This window comes from Salmo salar, chromosome ssa19 (assembly GCF_905237065.1).
Source record: "Salmo salar chromosome ssa19, Ssal_v3.1, whole genome shotgun sequence".
NCBI lineage: Eukaryota > Metazoa > Chordata > Actinopteri > Salmoniformes > Salmonidae > Salmo > Salmo salar.
This window is the reverse complement of record NC_059460.1, coordinates 76,804,278-76,824,887: the sequence shown is the minus strand read 5'-3', so window position 1 is coordinate 76,824,887 and position 20,610 is coordinate 76,804,278. Positions and strand designations below refer to the sequence as shown.

General features: G+C 42.3%; 1 protein-coding gene across 2 annotated transcripts; it reads right to left on the bottom strand.

Annotated features, from left to right (window-relative positions):
- Positions 1 to 180: 180 nt before the first annotated feature.
- Positions 181 to 20,267, bottom strand: elovl2 (ELOVL fatty acid elongase 2). 2 transcript variants are annotated; one of them, XM_045701831.1, is made up of 9 exons: positions 20,039 to 20,267; positions 19,271 to 19,333; positions 14,087 to 14,150; positions 11,438 to 11,625; positions 4,267 to 4,344; positions 2,895 to 3,066; positions 1,579 to 1,703; positions 1,225 to 1,359; positions 181 to 1,006 (listed from the first exon to the last, which is right to left on the bottom strand). In XM_045701831.1, exons 4-9 carry the CDS (start codon positions 11,525 to 11,527, stop codon positions 908 to 910), a joined length of 699 nt encoding a protein of 232 aa, XP_045557787.1. In that variant the 5' UTR covers positions 11,528 to 11,625; positions 14,087 to 14,150; positions 19,271 to 19,333; positions 20,039 to 20,267; the 3' UTR covers positions 181 to 907.
- Between the last annotated feature and the right edge of the window lie 343 nt (positions 20,268 to 20,610).

Sequence of the window (20,610 nt, the reverse complement as noted above, 5' to 3'; positions counted from 1 at the left end):
AGCTAACACATCAATAGCTACCACATCAATAGCTAACACATCAATAGCTAAATGGCTAACACATCAATAACTAATAGCTAACACATCAATAGCTAATAGCTAACACATCAATAGCTAAAAGATCATGGCTGATGAATTTCAGGGACGTGGTTCGTCACCATAGAGCAAGGCAGACCGTGCTCGTTTATTTATTTGAAGTACTTTTATTTTGTCTGTTTGCCGATAGCCATTCAAAGATATTGATCAGTGGTTGCATTTCTCAATGTATAAAGTCTACCAAAGTCGTCAGGAAAGCCTGTTCAATATTGCTTTTTCTAAAGACCCAGTCAAATGTTTACCAGCACATTTTGTACCCGTAAACGAAGACATTCAAATACATTGTGATACATCAGGTATAAGGATCTGCAGTGTTTCTAAGGCATCTTTTGTTTAACAATGATTTCAGTGAATGCTCTGGACTGATAGTTTTGATGAGTACACACATGGGCTATATTCAATAAAGCAATGTTTGGCTTTATAGCAAAGTAAATTATGTCAAAGTATTGTGGAAATTGCTGATTGTATTCAGGTTTTTACACTATGAGAATATAAACTATGAATTGCATAGGTTACTGCGTGGTAAGGAATGGATGGAGTTTTCACACTTGCATTTCAGCAATTGAAAGTGCAAAGGAAATGAGCGCATCATTCCTGTACGTACAGTATGTTACACATATGTTGTCAAGCTCCAAGGAAACCAAATAAAGAATTTAATACAAAAATTAAGTACAAAGTATTCTATAGAAAAACGCAACATGCATACTGAAACTTATCCCTGTTTTGGAGCATTTAAGCAGTAGTGTCACGACATGTATAGATTCTGGTGGTTGTTGAAGTAGGTCATTGTCTTGACAACCAGGTCCAAATACTACTTTCTCTTCTTGAAGCTGGTGCCATTGGTGGAGACAGAGTGGCCATTTGGGCGACTGGACTTGATGGATTCTTCTGGCCGTCTTTTTCTGTAGGTCTGGGATAAAATCAGTCAACTTCCGACCATTGAAAAACCAACATAAATATTCAGACATGCCTTTAAATTAATCCCTAACGTAACAAAGAACATGGTCGTATTTGTGAACTTTTCCAATCATTTTAAAAAGACAAATTTTTTTTTTAACGTGTCCTATTATACAGAGCACAGTTTTAATCCAGTGTTCATGGGAAGGTTACCCCAAGGCGTTACTGTACCTGGACGTAGAAGTTGACAAAAAGGATGACGAGGGTGGCCATATAGGAGAACTGGAAGAGCAGGCATCCGACGGGGAAACCACAAGGGACGACGATCGCAGACAGGGTGTGTGTGATGGTCAGTATAAACTGGATCTGAGACAGAGGGAGAGCAAAAAGGGGGAACCCCCCCCGTCAAGGGTCTTATTATTCCACTAACATGCGTGGCTTTTATTGTCCCATGTCTATGGTTAATGTAGGCCGTTGCTCTTAGACTAGAAGAGTAGTTCCCTTCACTTTTCAAGTGAGATCATACAGGCTTGATTGAAAACGAGCACTCGTTTCATGAAAGGAATTTGCAACCAGTGTACTTACCAACTGAGCCTGAGTCAGGTACCGCTTCCACCAGAGGTATTTCTGCATGGAGGGTATTGTGGACAGACCATAGTAGGAGTACATACACACATGGATGAAACTGTTAAGAGTCGGCCCAAAGAAACCTTGAAAAAAAAGATTTTGGAAAAATGTATTATTGATTGACATACTTGACAAACCTTTCACATTGAATTCAGCAGTTTGGTCTGTCACCAAGGCAACACAACTACAGTGAGAAAAATAATAAAACATATTTTGCAAATTGCATGTAGCAAAGACATGTTCAAGTTGTTTGGGCTAGTTTAATTTACTTATTTTTTATTACAGGACAGGGCATGCTAACTCTTGAGTTTGCTCTTGGTTTTGGGCTTCTTCCTGGTGTAGTTATATATGGCCTGCTGGGATGGGATGACACTGCTGCTGGCCTCATGAGGGGGAGGGTGGATCCCTTGTTTTATTACATTTTATTTAACCTTTATTTAACTAGGCAAGTCAGTTAAGATCAAACTCTTATTTACAATGACGGCCTACCCTGGCCAAACCCTAACCCGGACAACGCTGGGCCAATTGTGCACTGCCTTATGAGACTCCCAATCACGGCCAGATGTGATACAGCCTGGAATCAAACCAGGGTCTGTAGTGACACCCCTAGCACTGAGATGCAGTGCCTTAGCCCTGCTTGAAGAACGTTGGCGTAATCAGCAAAATAACAACTACCCCCGTCGGGCTTCAACATTGAAGAATAGGTGTTAGAACGTTTCCACAGGAAGAACATCAACCTCAGCTCTCGTCTCAATCTGACCCTAACGTTAACCTATATCAAAGATGATGGATAAATGAAGATGTCCCACTCAGGCCGTTTGCCATTGACATTTTCTTTCACAGTTCCGGTCTACTTAAGCAGGTGGCTCTCCCATAGGGACCAATACATTAGCAGCTGGGTCTGGTCCATAGAGAATGATAGAGGCCTATAGTGGCTAAAAGGTCGTATTAGATGGAGGGATCAGCCAATCATGAAGAAGAAAATGGACTCCTTTAAAATATAGGTAGCCTTAATTGCTTTGCCCAGACTGTCACATAAGCTATAATGGCACATATACAAAGATGAGTCTTCTATATATCTCTATGGTCTGACCTGCTTAGTTCACTGACTGTATATGAACCAGAAAAAAGGAGCGAGTGAGATGCCTCGCTTCCCTCTTCCGTCTCTGCCTATATCACGCCCAAAGCCCCCTACTGATTCGCTCTTACATCAATCGAGTCCCTTTGAAGGATGCATTCTAACAGTGATGTAGGTGGAAGTGGGTGTGACCTACTCTGTCCACAGGGAATCCAGTTCAGAACACACCACCAGATGTTGAACATGGAGGCGTGGTGATAAACGTGCAGGAAGGTGATCTGGCTGTTCTTCTTCCGCAGCACAAAGAAGATGGTGTCCAGGAACTCAATCACCTTGGAGAAGTAGTACCACCACAGCACCTTTGCTACCTGGTGAGTTTATAGAAGAGCATGTAGGGGACTGTGCAATAATATGGCCAGTAGTGGATCAACTTCCCTTTCATGATCATGTCTGTAACTATGACCCTTCAGAAAAGAAACACCAGAAATGTGACCACCATGTCATTTCAATATTTTAGTGTGCTAGTGGATATACATTATTATTCTTTCATTTACTGCTAATGTAACTGTAATTAAGTTATGTCTTTCATTGTAATTCATTTAATTGTAATACATTGTAATTAACTCTCTTTGTGTTTAATAAATTACACATTTGTATTCTTGCACGTTGCTTCACGTTATCACATTCATATATATATTATTTTCAAACTAAGGGGGAGAGGTGCAGAAGATGGGGGATGGGGGGGATGCCATTCGTGGACACTAGCTGACAGAAATATATTATACAACCCATTCCCTTTGAAGTTGTAGGAGGTAACAGCATGTGATGGTACTCACAGATCCACCACTCTTTTCCCAGGGAAAGCTGGACCTCTAGCATTTCCTCACACTCTGGAACCAGCCTGATCTCGCCAGCTTACATAAATGATTCTCCATAGTGAATAATGTAATCCGTGTATCCGAGATCAGGCTAGTTGTCCGAGGCTACATAGCAAGGGCTTTAGCATATTTGACTTGAGTCACGGAGAACTGATTTATACAAGCTCCATATACTGTATGTACTGTATTTTTATTTATTTTATTTATTTAACCTTTATTTAACTAGGCAAGTCAGTTAACGAGAGCCCCCAATATGAACAGACATAGCAATGATAGCATCTGTTGAGACACTTGATATGTGAGCGCAGGAGACATTGCATTTCTTAACTAGATGGTTGCAACGTTTTCTAATAAGTAGTAAGGGAACAACAGTCCACACGACATGACTCCTTTCTTCAAAATGTTAAGAGTAGAAAAGTGTAAAAGTGTTAAGAGTAAAAGTGTTATTCATTAGATAGACTTCTGCATTTCTATGTCAGTGGTTTTCAGAGGCCAGTCATGGAGTAGACAGCAGAGCCCAACACAAGTGTTACTGAGAGGAAGGATAGAGGGTGGGAAGGAGTCAGCGCACACACACACACACACACACACACACACACACACACACACACACACACACACACACACACACACACACACACACACAACACACACACACACACACACACACACACACACGGTGTTACTCACCCTGAGGTCCGCCTCCCCTGCCTCGTGGAGTCCCTGACACTGCAGACGGTAGCCTGCCGACAAGGTTGCCGAGACAAGCTGCAACCAAAACGCCCCGGTCAATGTCACAGTATAACTCTCACCACCCCCCACCACACACACACACACTCATGCACCATTTCCCTGTAACACACACACCCCACCCTGCTCCACACACACCCCTCCACACACACACACACACACACACACACACACACATCTGTATCCCTGTCCTGACTGACTGAGCTGAGGCAGTAGCCCGACCCTCCCTGCCTTTCTCTGCCGTGTCAGTCTAACCCAGTGAGGAGTTATAATGGTATTAGGTCACCCATGTATAAACTTCCACAAAGAGGGATATATGACTGCTCTCCACAACCTAACTGTGCTCAAGTGCTCTTCAAATAGACCTCACTGCTTGGAGGTCATTATTCTCCTACGACAGCATACTTCCTCCCTCTCTCTACGTTTTAGTGAATGTATGTCGTGTACAAGTGTAGGATTCACACATAGATCAAGCTCTATTGAAAAACACTTTCAATGGAGATTCACAATTGAGCATACTTTTCAGTCTAGGACTAGGCTCCAGCTGTGAAACCATCCCTATATGTCTTCAGGCCAACTACACTTACATTACATTTTACATTTTAGTCATTTAGCAGACGCTCTTATCCAGAGTGGCTTACAGGAGCAATTAGGGTTAAGTGCTTTGCTCAAGGGCACATAGACATTTTTTTTCACCTAGTCAGCCTAAGGGACATGAACCAGCGACTTTTTGGTAACTGGCCTAACACTCATAACCACTAGGCTACCTGCCAACTGATTGATAAACTGACTGTTTCATAGGGGTACAAGAGATCTGAGATAACTGAGGGTTATGGGCACTGAAACGTACAGAATATCCATTAAGTCAAATGAAAGGTGGTGCACACCAAAAGTTTAACACGGAGGATATGTTAGAAACACATAATGCAGTAGAGACTCCTCTTCAGTCCATCCATAGAAAGGATCCCGGGGCCAGGAACTTTTTATTTAACTAGGCAAGATAGTTAAGAACAAATTCTTATTTACAATGACAGCCTACCCCGTCCAAACCTGGACGATGCTGGGCCAATTGTGCGCCGCCCTATGGGACTCCGTTGTGATACAGCCTGGAATAAAACCAGGGTCTGTAGTGACGCTTCTAGAACTGAGATGCAGAGCCTTAGACCGCAGTGCCACTTTGGAACTAACAACACAACCTACAAACTACACCTCAAGCTGTATTTCACACATTGCCTATCATATAGACATAGCTTACACTGTGGAGATCTTCATGATTCACATTTCTACTAATAATCATAACAGTATTATCTTTCTATCTATATAAATAGTCTAAATCTGTGTTGTGCGAGAGTGGTAGCCTGCCTAGAAGGGTTTCCAGTTAGAGCAATCTGTCTGTATGGTCCTTCACCCTCTCACCTAGCCTGGAATCAAAGCTGATCTGGCATCTGGACCACTGCACAACATGTCATATGAGTCAGCAGACAGGCCCATGCCCAGAGGTCACAGTGGGATAAGGAGACAGAGAGAGGAGGAGAGGGAGACAGAGAGAGGAAGAGGAGAGGAGGAGAGGAAGACAGAGAGAGGAGGAAGAGAGGAGAAAATGAAGACAGAGAGGAGGTGAGGAGGAGAGGAGGAGGAGAGGGAAGAGAAATAGATAGGTATATGGAGAGAGGGAGACAGAGACAGAGAGAGGGAGAGACAGAGAGACAGAGGCGAGAGAGAGTGAGAGACACAGGCGAGAGAGAGAGGGAGAGAGAGAGAGGGAGACGGAGAGAGAGAGCGAGAGAGAGACAGAGCGAGAGACGGAAAGACGGAGAATGGGATACGGAGAGACAGAGAAAGGGATACAGAGAGACAGAGAAAGAGAGATGGAGGGAGAGAAAGGGGTACGGAGAGACAGAGAAAGGGGTACGGAGAGACGGAGAGAGAGAGATGGAGAGAGAGAAAGGGGTACGGAGAGACAGAGAAAGGGGTACGGAGAGACGGAGAGAGAGAGATGGAGACGGAAAGATGGGGAGTGAGACGTAGAGAGGTGAGGTTGGTTGAGAGAATGCCAAGAGTGTACAAAGCTGTCATCAAGCCTTTGAAGAATCTTAAATATAAAATATATTTTGATTTAACACTTTTGGTTACTAAGTGATTTCATGTGTGTTATTTCATAGTTTTGATGTGTTCACTAGTATTGTACAATGAAGAAAATAGTCAAAATAAAGAAGAACCCTTGAATGAGTAGGTGTGTCCAAACTTTTTACTGGTACTGCATATATATACACTGCTCAAAAAATAAAGGGAACACTTAAACAACACAATGTAACTCCAAGTCAATCACACTTCTGTGAAATCAAACTGTCCACTTAGGAAGCAACACTGATTGACAATAAATGTCACATGCTGTTGTGCAAATGGAATAGACAACAGGTGGAAATTATAGGCAATTAGCAAGACACCCCCAATAAAGGAGTGGTTCTGCAGGTGGTGACCACAGACCACTTCTCAGTTCCTATGCTTCCTGGCTGATATTTTGGTCACTTTTGAATGCTGGCGGTGCTTTCACTCTAGTGGTAGCATGAGACGGAGTCTACAACCCACACAAGTGGCTCAGGTAGTGCAGCTCATCCAGGATGGCACATCAATGCGAGCTGTGGCAAGAAGGTTTGCTGTGTCTGTCAGCGTAGTGTCCAGAGCATGGAGGCGGTACCAGGAGACAGGCCAGTACATCAGGAGACGTGGAGGAGGCCGTAGGAGGGCAACAACCCAGCAGCAGGACCGCTACCTCCGCCTTTGTGCAAGGAGGAGCAGGAGGAGCCCTGCCAGAGCCCTGCAAAATGACCTCCAGCAGGCCACAAATGTGCATGTGTCTGCTCAAACGGTCAGAAACAGACTCCATGAGGGTGGTATGAGGGCCCAATGTCCACAGGTGGGGGTTGTGCTTACAGCCCAACACCATGCAGGATGTTTGGCATTTGCCAGAGAACACCAAGATTGGCAAATTCGCCACTGGCGCCCTGTGCTCTTCACAGATGAAAGCAGGTTCACACTGAGCACGTGACAGACGTGACACAGTCTGGAGACGCCGTGGAGAACGTTCTGCTGCCTGTAACATCCTCCAGCATGACCGGTTTGGCGGTGGGTCAGTCATGGTGTGGGGTGGCATTTCTTTGCTCGCCAGAGGTAGCCTGACTGCCATTAGGTACCGAGATGAGATCCTCAGACCCCTTGTGAGACCATATGCTGGTGCGGTTGGCCCTGGGTTCCTCCTAATGTAAGACAATGCTAGACCTCATGTGGCTGGAGTGTGTCAGCAGTTCCTGCAAGAGGAAGGCATTGATGCTATGGACTGGCCCAGACCTGAATACAATTGAGCACATCTGGGACATCATGTCTCACTCCATCCACCAACGCCACATTGCACCACAGACTGTCCAGGAGTTGGCGGATGCTTTAGTCCAGGTCTGGGAGGAGATCCCTCAGGAGACCATCCGCCACCTCATCAGGAGCATGCCCAGGCATTGTAGGGAGGTCATACAGGCACGTGGAGGCCACACACACTACTGAGCCTCATTTTGACTTGTTTTAAGGACATTACATCAAAGCTGGATCAGCCTGTAGTGTGGTTTTCCACTTTCATTTTGAGTGTGACTCCAAATCCAGACCTCCATGGGTTGATAAATTGGATTTCCATTGATTATTTTTGTGTGATTTTGTTGGCAGCACATTCAACTATGTAAAGAAAAAAGTATTTAATAAGATTATTTCTTTCGTTCAGATCTAGGATGTGTTGTTTAAGTGTTCCCTTTATTTTTTTGAGCAGTATATATAGTTGTAGTCAGAAGTTTACATACACTTAGGTTGGAGTTATTAAAACTCGTTTTTCAACCACTCCACACATTTCTTGTTAACAAACAATAGTCTTGGCAAGTTGGTTAGGACATCTACTTTGTGCATGACGCAAGTAATTTTTCCAACAATCGTTTACAGACAGATTATTTCACTTATAATTCACTGTATCCCAATTCCAGTGGGTCAGAAGTTTACATACACTAAGTTGACTGTGCCTTTAAACAGCTTGGAAAATTCCAGAAAATGATGCCATGGCTTTAGAAGCTTCTGAGAGGCTAATTGACATAATTTGAGTCAATTCGAGGTGTACCTGTGGATGTATTTCAAGGCCTACCATCAAACTTAGTGCCTCTTTGCTTGACATCATTGGAAAATCAAAAGAAGCCAAGACCTCAGAAAAAAATTGTAGACGTCATACCGCTCAGGAAGGAGACGCGTTCTGTCTCCTAGAGATGAACGTACTTTGGTGTGAAAAGTGCAAATCAATCCCAGAACAACAGCAAAGGACCTTGTGAAGATGCTGGAGGAAACAGGTACAAAAGTATTTATATCCACAGTAAAACGAGTCCTATATCGACATAACCTGAAAGACCGCTCAGCAAGGAAGAAGCCACTTCTCCAAATCCTCCATAAAAAAGCCAGACTACGGTTTGCAACTGCACATGGGGACAAAGATCGTACTTTTTGGAGAAATGTCCTCTGGTCTGAATAAACAAAAATAGAACTGTTTGGCCATAATGACCATCGTTATGTTTGGAGGAAAAAGGGGGAGGCTTGCAAGCCGAAGAACACCATCCCAACCGTGAAGAACGGGGGTGGCAGCATCATGTTATGGGGGTGCTTTGCTGCAGGAGGGACTGATGCACTTCACAAAATAGATGGCATCATGGGTGAGGAAAATTACGTGGATATATTGAAGCAACATCTCAAGACATCAGTCAGGAAGTTAAGGCTTGGTCGCAAATGGGTCTTCCAAATGAACAATGACCCCAAGCATACTTCCAAAGGTGTGGCAAAATGGCTTAAGGACAACAAAGTCAAGGTATTGGAGTGGCCATCACAAAGCCCAGAATCCTATAGAAAATTTGTGGACAGAACTGAAAAAACGTGTGCGAGCAAGGAGGCCTACAAACCTGACTCAGTTACACCAGTTTAATCCTAGGAAAAATGCCCTGTCTTAGGTCAGTTAGGATCACCACTTTATTTTAAGAATGTCAGAATAATAGTAGAGATAATGATTTCTCAGCTTTTATTTCTTTCATCACATTCCCAGTGGGTCAGAAGTTTACATACACTCATTTAGCCTTTCAGGTCATGTCGATATAGGACTCGTTTTACTGTGGATATAGACACTTTTGTACCCGTTTCCTCCAGCATCTTCACAAGGTCCTTTGCTGTTGTTCTGAGATTGATTTGCACTTCTCGCACCAAAGTGAGTTCATCTCTAGGAGACAGAATGCGTCTTCTTCCTGAACAGTATTACGGCTGCGTGGTCCCATGGTGTTTATACTTGCATACTATTGTTTGTACAGATGAATGTGATACCTTCAGGTGTTTGGAACTTGCTCCCAAGGATGAACCAGACTTGTGGAGGTCTACAATTTTTTTCTGAGGTCTTGGCTGATTTATTTTGCTTTACCAATGATGTCAAGCAAAGAGGCACTGAGTTTGAAGGTAGGCCTTGGAATACATCCACAGGTACACCTCCAATTGACTCAAATTATGTCAATTAGCCTATCAGAAGCTTCTAAAGCCATGACATAATTTTCTGGAATTTTCCAAGCTGTTTAAAGGCACAGTTCACTTAGTGTACGTAAACTTCTGACCCACTGGAATTGGGATACAGTGAATTATAAGTGAAATAATCTGTCTGTAAACAATTGTTGGAAAAATGACTTGTGTCATTGTCACGTCCTGACCATAGAAAGAGGTTATTTTCTATGGTAGAGTAGGTCAGGGCGTGACAGGTTTTTTCCCCCTATGTTTTCTATTTCTATGTTGTCAGGTTCTAGTTTTGTATTTCTATGTTGGGGTTTTGTTTGGGATGATCTCCAATTAGAGGCAGCTGGTCCTCGTTGTCTCTAATTGGAGATCATACTTAAGTAGGGGTTGTTTCCACCTGGGTTTGTGGGAGATTGTTTTTGAGTAGTGTATGTTTCAACTCTGCGTCACGGTTTGTTGTTTTGTTCTTTAGTTTATGTATCGCATATTTTCACAGTGTAAATAAAATGTGGAACGACACACACGCTGCACTTTGGTCCGCTTCTCCTTTCGACAACCGTGACAGTCATGCACAAAGTAAATGTCCTAACCGACTTTCCAAACTATAGTTTGTTAACAAGAAATTTGTGGAGTGGTTGAAAAACGAGTTTTAATGACTCCAACCCAAGTGTATGTAAACTTCTGACTTCAACTGTAGGTATATACACACACACTCACAAACACCTGGGAGGGGTAAAAGAACATCACTTTGAGGCATCATGTATTTTTTCACATGAATAATTTATCGAAGCGTCAGCATCACTTTTGATCCGCTGTATAAAACTAGGATGTTACTAATACAGATGTATAAAACTAGGATGTTACTAATACAGATGTGTAAAACTAGGATGTTACTAATACAGATGTGTAAAACTAGGATGTTACTAATACAGATGTATAAAACTAGGATGTTACTAATACAGATGTATAAAACTAGGATGTTACTAATACAGATGTATAAAACTAGGATGTTACTAATAAAGATGTATAAAACTAGGATGTTACTAATAAAGATGTGTAAAACTAGGATGTTACTAATACAGATGTATAAAACTAGGATGTTACTAATACAGATGTATAAAACTAGGATGTTACTAATAAAGATGTGTAGAACTAGGATGTTACTAAGACAGATGCCTTCTGACTTGTCTGACAGAGTAATGCTCTTTACACCTACTGTACTGTCACTAACACACACTCTTTACACTTACTGTACTGCTACTAACACACACTCTTTACACCTACTGTACTGTCACAAACACACACTCCATGTACAGATGCCCTTTCCCAGGGTTGTGTTCATTAGGGTACGCAACGGAAAACGTTTCAAAATGTTTTGCAACAGAAAATGAAAATATACAATTCTTATTGGAGAAATCAAAGTTGTCTCTCCCTGTCAGTCTGTTTCTTCCGTTTGATGCCTAATGAACACGAGCCAGGGAATAAAGGCACTCACATCCCCGACTCAGACATCTCTCTGACCTCTGAGGTTTGTCTTAGAACAACTTACCTCAACCAACATGTACAGGGAGAGCATGGTCACAGAGAAGTTGTACACTTGTAAGACACCCTTGAGTGAGTATGCTGGCCTGTTCCTCATGTATTTTGATCCCAGGTATACTGAGAGGAGGTAAAGGATGGTGAGGGAGAGGGTGGGGAGATATGAGTCCAACAGGAGCCATCCTCGTACCCTGGAGTCTAAGTGGAGGGGGGAGAACACAGTGAACAATCAGTGCTGGGATCATCATGCCATTCCATTATTCAAGCCATTACTGTTCAACCTGTCATAGGCAATAAGATCTAACATTGCACTCTGTTTGAACTGATTTGAAAAATATATACACTGCTCAAAAAATAAAGGGAACACTAAAATAACACATCCTAGATCTGAATGAATGAAATAATCTTATTAAATACTTTTTTCTTTACATAGTTGAATGTGCTGACAACAAAATCACACAAAAAATAATCAATGGAAATACAATTTATCAACCCATGGAGGTCTGGATTTCGAGTCACACTCAAAATTAAAGTGGAAAACGACACTACAGGCTGATCCAACTTTGATGTAATGTCCTTAAAACAAGTCAAAATGAGGCTCAGTAGTGTGTGTGGCCTCCACGTGCATGTATGAACTCCCTACAATGCCTGGGCATGCTCCTGATGAGGTGGCAGATGGTCTCCTGAGGGATCTCCTCCCAGACCTGGACTAAAGCATCCGCCAACTCCTGGACAGTCTGTGGTGCAACGTGGCGTTGGTGGATGGGGTGAGACATGATGTCCCAGAAGTGCTCAATTGGATTCAGGTCTGGGGAACGGGTGGGCCAGTCCATAGCATCAATGCCTTCCTCTTGCAGGAACTGCTGACACACTCCAGCCACATGAGGTCTAGCATTGTCTTGCATTAGGAGGAACCCAGGGCCAACCGCACCAGCATATGGTCTCACAAGGGGTCTGAGGATCTCATCTCGGTACCTAATGGCAGTCAGGCTACCTCTGGCGAGCACATGGAGGGCTGTGCGGCCCCCCAAAGAAATGCCACCCCACACCATGACTGACCCACCGCCAAACCGGTCATGCTGGAGGATGTTGCCGGCAGCAGAACGTTCTCCACGGCGTCTCCAGACTCTGTCACGTCTGTCACGTGCTCAGTGTGAACCTGCTTTCATCTGTGAAGAGCACAGGGCGCCAGTGGCAAATTTGCCAATCTTGGTGTTCTCTGGCAAATGCCAAACGTCCTGCACGGTGTTGGGCTGTAAGCACAACCCCCACCTGTGGACGTCGGGCCCTCATACCACCCTCATGGAGTCTGTTTCTGACCGTTTGAGCAGACACATGCACATTTGTGGCCTGCTGGAGGTCATTTTGCAGGGCTCTGGCAGTGCTTCTCCTGCTCCTCCTTGCACAAAGGCGGAGGTAGCGGTCCTGCTGCTGGGTTGTTGCCCTCCTACGGCCTCCTCCACGTCTCCGGATGTACTGGCCTGTCTCTTGGTAGCGCCTCCATGCTCTGGACACTACGCTGACAGACACAGCAAACCTTCTTGCCACAGCTCGCATTGATGTGCCGTCCTGGATGAGCTGCACTACCTGAGCCACTTGTGTGGGTTGTAGACTCCGTCTCATGCTACCACTAGAGTGAAAGCACCGCCAGCATTCAAAAGTGACCAAAACATCAGCCAGGAAGCATAGGAACTGAGAAGTGGTCTGTGGTTACCACTTGCAGAACCACTCCTTTATTGGGGATGTCTTGCTAATTGCCTTTAATTTCCACCTGTTGTCTATTCCATTTGCACAACAGCATGTGAAATTTATTGTCAATCAGTGTTGCTTCCTAAGTGGACAGTTTGATTTCACAGAAGTGTGATTGACTTGGAGTTACATTGTGTTGTTTAAGTGTTCCCTTTATTTTTTGAGCAGTATAGTATGTTGTTCATGATTTTCATACGACTACAAATCCTTGTCGTAGCCTATATGGTTTATGTACTAAATACAAATAAAATTGTATTCATCATGTCCACAGTAGGTATAAACAGTGCAGTGAAATGCTTACTTGCAATCTCTCTCAAACAGTGTAGTACAATATCAATAATCAATAACATCAATAATCAATAATATCAATCATCAATAATACCAAAAGATAACTAAGATAACTGTTGACTAATTTATTCGCAAAAATTCCATATAAAAGTAATTCCCTAAGACATGACTTTCTATCACAACCTCAAGGCAACAATTCTAGCATAACTTACCTTGGACCAGGTATGTGTGTATAGGTATTCACATAGTAGGCTTATATAAAACATGTATACACCATAACTGGCTATTTACTACTCTATTACAGAGTTATTACATAGGTTATTACACCTTAATAACACGGGTATAAAGCCTAAGTACTGTAAAATGTGTTGAAAGTTAATTAACAAGGGGATATGGCAAAGCTGTGGGAATTTGTAGTATTCAGATGGGTCAATCTGATCACATACACCGACGTGTACGTAGACCGCTACTCTACTGCGTGAGGTGAGCTTTGAAGGACTCTGTAATGTCAGTCACACATCAGCTGATGCTACTCTGTAGTCTGAGCAGACATATTTGTAGTTTTGATAACCACATTTGTAGTTTTAACAACCATTGCAGTCTTCAATTGGAAAATACATACCTCTGTCTTCAAACAGGAAGTAAAAAAGCTTGTTTAACCGCTCGTCCAAACTTTGTAAATGGTTCTGAAAGTAAAAAAAAAAGAAGAGAAGTCACTTGCAATAAATGTGTCAGTGTGTCACCGTATGGCATTTATCAAAATAATGTACATCACATTATAGAGCCCATTTATCACATTATAGAGCCCATTAATCACATTATAGAGCCCATTAATCACATTATAGAGCCCATTTATCACCTTACAGAGCCCATTAATCACATTATAGAGCCCATTTATCACATTACAGAGCACATTTATCACACTATAGAGCCCATTTATCACATTATAGAGCCCATTTATCACCTTACAGAGCCCATTAATCACATTATAGAGCCCATTAATCACATTATAGTGCCCATTTATCACCTTACAGAGCCCATTAATCACATTATAGAGCCCATTTATCACATTACAGAGCACATTTATCACACTATAGAGCCCATTTATCACATTATAGAGCCCATTTAACAAAATAATGTACATCACATTATAGAGCCCATTAATCACATTATAGAGCCCATTTATCACATTATAGAGCTCATTAATCACACAATAGAGCCCATTTAACAAAATAATGTACATCTGTAACGGCTCTCGTTAGAAGGAGAAGTGGACCAAGGCGCAGCGTGGTAAATGTTCATGATAATTTATTTCACAACACACTCAAACAAAATAACAAAAGGCGAAAAAACGAACAGAAAATAACCTCCCACAAACACAGGTGGAAAACAGGCTGCCTAAGTATGATTCCCAGTCAGAGACAACGATAGACAGCTGCCTCTGATTGGGAACCACACTGGCCCAAAAACAAAGAAACAGAAAACATAGACTTCCCCACCCGAGTCAAACCCTGACCTAACCAAACACGGCGAGTTGAGTTGATGCCAAAGAGCTCCATTTTGGTCTCATCTGACCACAACACTTTCACCCAGTTGTCCTCTGAATCATTCAGATGTTCATTGGCAAACTTCAGACGGCATGTATATGTGCTTTCTTGAGCAGGGGGACCTTGCGGGCGCTGCAGGATTTCAGTCCTTCACAGCGTAGAGTGTTACCAATTGTTTTCTTGGTGACTATGGTCCCAGCTGCCTTGAGATCATTGGCAAGATCCTCCCGTGTAGTTCTGGGCTAATTCCTCACCGTTCTCATGATCATTGCAACTCCACGAGGTGAGATCTTGCATGGAGCCCCAGGCCGAGGGAGATTGACAGTTTTTTTGTGTTTCTTCCATTTGCGAATAATCGCACCAACTGTTGTCACCTTCTCACCAAGCTGCTTGGCGATGGTCTTGTAGCCCATTCCAGCCTTGTGTAGGTCTACAATCTTGTCCCTGACATCCTTGGAGAGCTCTTTGGTCTTGGCCATGGTGGAGACTTTGGAATCTGATTGATTGATTGCTTCTGTGGACAGGTGTCTTTTATACAGGTAACAAACTGAGATTAGGAGCACTCCTTTTAAGAGTGTGCTCCTAATCTCAGCTCGTTACCTGTATAAAAGACACCTGGGAGACAGAAATCTTTCTGATTGAGAGGGGGTCAAATACTTATTTCCCTCATTAAAATGCAAATCATTTACTAAAATTTTTGATATGCGTTTTTCTTTATTTTTTTGTTGTTATTCTGTCTCTCACTGTTCAAAAAATCCTACTATTAAAATTATAGACTGATCATTTCTTTGTCAGTGGGCAAATGTACAAAATCAGCAGGGGATCAAATATTTTTTTCCCTCACTGTATATCAGATTCAGTGACGAAGCTTCTTTGGGTTTTAGAAAAGCACTTAATAAATCCTATCTATCATTAAGCATTTGCCAAAATTAGGGTGACAGGTAGCCTGGCGGTTAAGCGTGTTAAGAGCATTGGGCCAGTAACCAAAAGGTCGCTGGTTTGAATCCCAGAGTAGACTAAGTGGGGTAATAATCTCTTGATGTGTCCTTGAGCAAGGCACTTAACCCTAATTGCTCCTGTAAGTGTCTGCTAAATGTAAAATTGACTATTTCTTACAAAGATTATTGTCTCTGGCAAAATGCCTTTGCTGCAGCCTATGGTAAGCAAGGTGTTGGAAGTTGTAGTGGCTTATGTTCATACTGTATATGTTAGTTGGTCAGCCAACACAATATTTGTCGAGTCACAGTAACCTGTATCCTATACATAATGTCAGGGAGTGGTGTGTTGCTCTTTGATCCCTATCTCTATCTCTCTCTCTGTCTTTCTCTTCTCTCTCTCTCTATCTCTCTCTTTCTCTCTCTCTCGTTCTCTCTCTCGCGTTCTCTCTCCATCTCTCTCTCACTGGGACACTGGAGAAAAGGTCACTAGGGGAAATGCCTCTCCTCTATTTGTCCCCCATTTCCAAGAGCTTTACTGTTTATTGATCCAGGCCACCGCGGTCTGCAGTAACAAATGTCGGAAGGGCAACCTGGGGGGAACAAGCGGTAGGGGCCATATTGACATTTCAGTCTACCTCCACCTTCTTTAGGAGATGGGCCGACACAGACCAAACCTGATACGCTATGGGGTGTTGGGTTTCTGACGCAGAGGAGACAAACACAGTTTGTGACCTGTCCTCAGCTCTTTGGTGCCACCATATTGGCATCTCCTGTCCTGTACATGTCCAGGGGCGCTTAGTGTCCCTTATCTCATTAAACTGAGCTGAGAGTTAAAACTATCCCTTAGGTCTATTGGCCAACATACAGGGCTGGCTACTTAGTTAGAAAGCCAGCAATGACAGCCAGAGCACATACAAATCATGGAAATATTGATTTTAGTTGCTATGGATAACCATCTTTCATATTGTTAATAAGCTATATCACAGTTCTGCAAGCACTTTTGAGCATTATGGGAAAAAAACAAATATATTTTATTCAAATACAGATGTAGGATTTTAATTTGATCGCCCTGTTGCGGGAAATGTCAAACTTGTAGTGTTTGAGGCTTAAAAAGGCTTCTGAAGTTTGTAATTTGCTCTTTGAAATTACAGACTGGATTTGCCCTAATGAAAAATGTCCATTAATTATAATCCACATAATAATTCACATTTCCTGTTGCTGCAGGATTATTTTCCTGTTGTATCAAACTTGCTCAAATTAAGATCCTACATCTGTAATATATCAATGAGAAATGTAATCTCAGCACCCAGAACCAAATCAGCTGAGTAGTCTCGAAAGACTGTAAGAAAAGTAACTTTCATACATTTTGGTACCCATGCATGTCATACTATGTTGTCCTCAAAGAACTAGATTGTTGTGTAGTAGGTCTAGTTATAAAACTGTGCTATCCTCTGCTGTTTCCCAATCATTTACTTTGTCACCTGGCTGTCTTTAGTCTACTCTTTGTCTTTCTTTTACCTGGCCTAGCTTCAAGCAGATACTCAAAGTTAGAACTACTAGCTTTTGGTTCAGATTGTCAGTATTCCTCCCTTCACTAAGTACAGTATCCCTCCCTATACTAAGTACAGTATCCCTCCCTATACTAAGTACAGTATCCCTCCCTATACTAAGTACAGTATCCCTCCCTATACTAAGTACAGTATCCCTCCCTATACTAAGTACAGTATCCCTCCCTATACTAAGTACAGTATCCCTCCCTATACTAAGTACAGTATCCCTCCCTATACTAAGTGCAGTATCCCTCCCTATACTAAGTACAGTATCCCTCCCTATACTAAGTACAGTATCCCTCCCTATACTAAGTACAGTATCCCTCCCTATACTAAGTACAGTATCCCTCCCTATACTAAGTACAGTATCCCTCCCTTCACTAAGTACAGTATCCCTCCCTATACTAAGTACAGTATCCCTCCCTATACTAAGTACAGTATCCCTCCCTATACTAAGTACAGTATCCCTCCCTATACTAAGTACAGTATCCCTCCCTATACTAAGTACAGTATCCCTCCCTATACTAAGTACAGTATCCCTCCCTATACTAAGTACAGTATCCCTCCCTATACTAAGTACAGTATCCCTCCCTATACTAAGTACAGTATCCCTCCCTATACTAAGTACAGTATCCCTCCCTATACTAAGTACAGTATCCCTCCCTATACTAAGTACAGTATCCCTCCCTATACTAAGCACAGTATCCCTCCCTATACTAAGTAAAATGTTCCTCTAAGATGTTCCCCATGGGCATTGACAAGGTTATCGTTAGCCCCATTTGTTAGTTCATATTTACGATCAAGAAATGAAATAGGGAAGGGTATTGGTAAAAACCTAGATTGGTGGTCAAGCCAGAAGGGCCAGAGTTTAGGATTAGCTGGGATTGGAGGAAAAGGAAGAATTTTTGTGTGGGGCTTATGTGCATCTTAATAGCCCAGAGCAGCTTTGTAATTCCTGATTTCCCAGCTCCTGGCTGACAGCATCTTTGAAGCAACTCTGACTCTTGTTTACGATCAAAGTTCAATAAATCATTCAGATGGATTTGGAAGTATTGTTGTGTTTGAACAGGGTTCGTTAACAGGTTACATTTCTCCAGCCCCATCCCTCTGCTTTTTACTGAAACAGTAGCGGGGAGCTTGTTTTGTTATTGTTTCAACTGCAGATTTCCTCTTTATAGAACAGAATTGGTTCTTGCTGACACAAGCACTCTACTAAAAGGCACCAACAAGCAAGACATTGCAAGGTATTGACCAAGTAAAAAAGACAATGTCTCTATAGATGTTGAAAAAAATAAAGGTTTGAATACTGTAGGTATTAAATGGTGCTGAGCGATTAGTGCTTTTTGAGGTCGGTTCGGTTTCAGTTAATTTATTTAAAAAATAATGACAGTTTCGATTTCGGTTTGGATTATACATTTTTGTTAATAAATGCACTATGCATTATGTGGGTTGAATGCTGTAACAACACAGAATAAAACAATTCATAAAAGTCCCATGGTAGTGACTGCCCATTACTGCTTATTACTTATTAGCCATCATTTATTACTTTACTTTAATAAAATATTTCAGTTGTTGTGTATATTACATTTTTTTTATTTGATAACTTTATTACTTAATTCCAATTCATCATCTCATCTCTATAGAGCTGCTGCCTATGCCGTTTGACAAAATCACTATTTTAGTAGTTCTTCAAAGTAAATAAGGCATACTTTTATGACTGCGGAATACCAACGATCAATCACTTAGATCATGTATTTTCAGGTAGAGATACCTTGCGATGCAACTGCTCTCTATCCCTCTTGATGGCTCATTCTTGTTTCTTTTATGTAGCAGGCTAAAAGAAACACAGACCAGATAAGTAGGCACACAATGGATTATGATCATTGTAGTTAATTACCACGTTTTCTGCAATAAACGATGTAGAATATTGGCCTGTTAGAAACTACAACTCCCTAAAACATCGCAAAGTTCTTGCTTGATCTAGAGAAACTGTGCAACGAGTGCACAGAAAAAAAGAAAGAAATGAGATTCAAATAATTGAATCGACATTGGTCAATTAGATGTTTAAAAACGAAAAATAACCGACATTTCTGGTTAATAGCGCAGCACTAGGTTTGATCATAGTGTGCACACTGCACATAGTAATACATATATTATTAAAATACATATGATGTATGCACCATGCAATAACATGCTACAATATAGGATAATATATATTTCTGTTTAGCCTTCTGCAGTGAACAAAATCAATTCGGACATAATAAATATGTAGCTAACTATTGAGTTTGAACATCATCAGTTGCACATTCCTTGCTTTTACTTAACTTTCCCAAGTATAAAAACACCGATAGTGCCTCTAATTCAAGTCTGACAACAAGACTTCCAATAATTCTATGAAAATTCAGACAATCACACGAATCAGAGTTATTTCCCCAAGAGGTAGTCTATCTCCCTTCGAACGTATTGTCACCTGTGTCAAACATCAGTTGACGCCCATACAAAATGCCGACAGTATAGCCTATATGTGTAGTGTGCTTACCATCTCTTTTTGCTGGATGTAAAAAGCCCTGTAATTTGTACCGCGGAGGTCAAATAGCGTTGAGATTGTGAGGCACGTTACCCTGGAGAGAGAGAGGTGGGCTAGAGGAGACAGAAGCTGCGCTGTCCAGGGTATCTCAGTATCTGCTTTTAGCTCGCTCTGGCATGCATCCACAAACCCCACGAATTATGGTATGTCATATATGCCGGTCTGTGCTCTGTGATGCCACCACAGACATGCAGGGCGGAGGGGCGGTAGGGGGATGCTAAAATGACCGACAGGGACTGCGGCCAATCATGGCGCACGCCAGCGCGGGCGCGCTTCTAGCAGCGGTGGTGAGGCAATCGAACCATACCATGGACGCTGCCGGGGTTGAACATGACTGGATGGATGGGATGGGTGGGTCGGCATTGTCTGTTTAGATGATGATGCTACTAAATCGGGTAATCACGCGTGAGACTGAGAGAACCACTGGATGACACATGAACATAGGCTGCGGGTAGGGAAAAGGCAACATTATTGACCCGACCAAGGCAGGTCGCTTTACAGGGTAAACCTACAACGCTCATTAT

Coding starts and splice junctions, on each gene's coding strand:
- elovl2 (XM_045701831.1), bottom strand. CDS start 11,527: ATGAGGAACAGGCCAGCATACTCACTCAAGGGTGTCTTACAAGTGTAC. Junction 4,345..11,437: donor CCCTGTACATGTTGGTTGAG/GTAAGTTGTTCT, acceptor TTTTGGTTGCAG/CTTGTCTCGGCAACCTTGTC. Junction 1,360..1,578: donor ACCTGACTCAGGCTCAGTTG/GTAAGTACACTG, acceptor CCTCTGTCTCAG/ATCCAGTTTATACTGACCAT.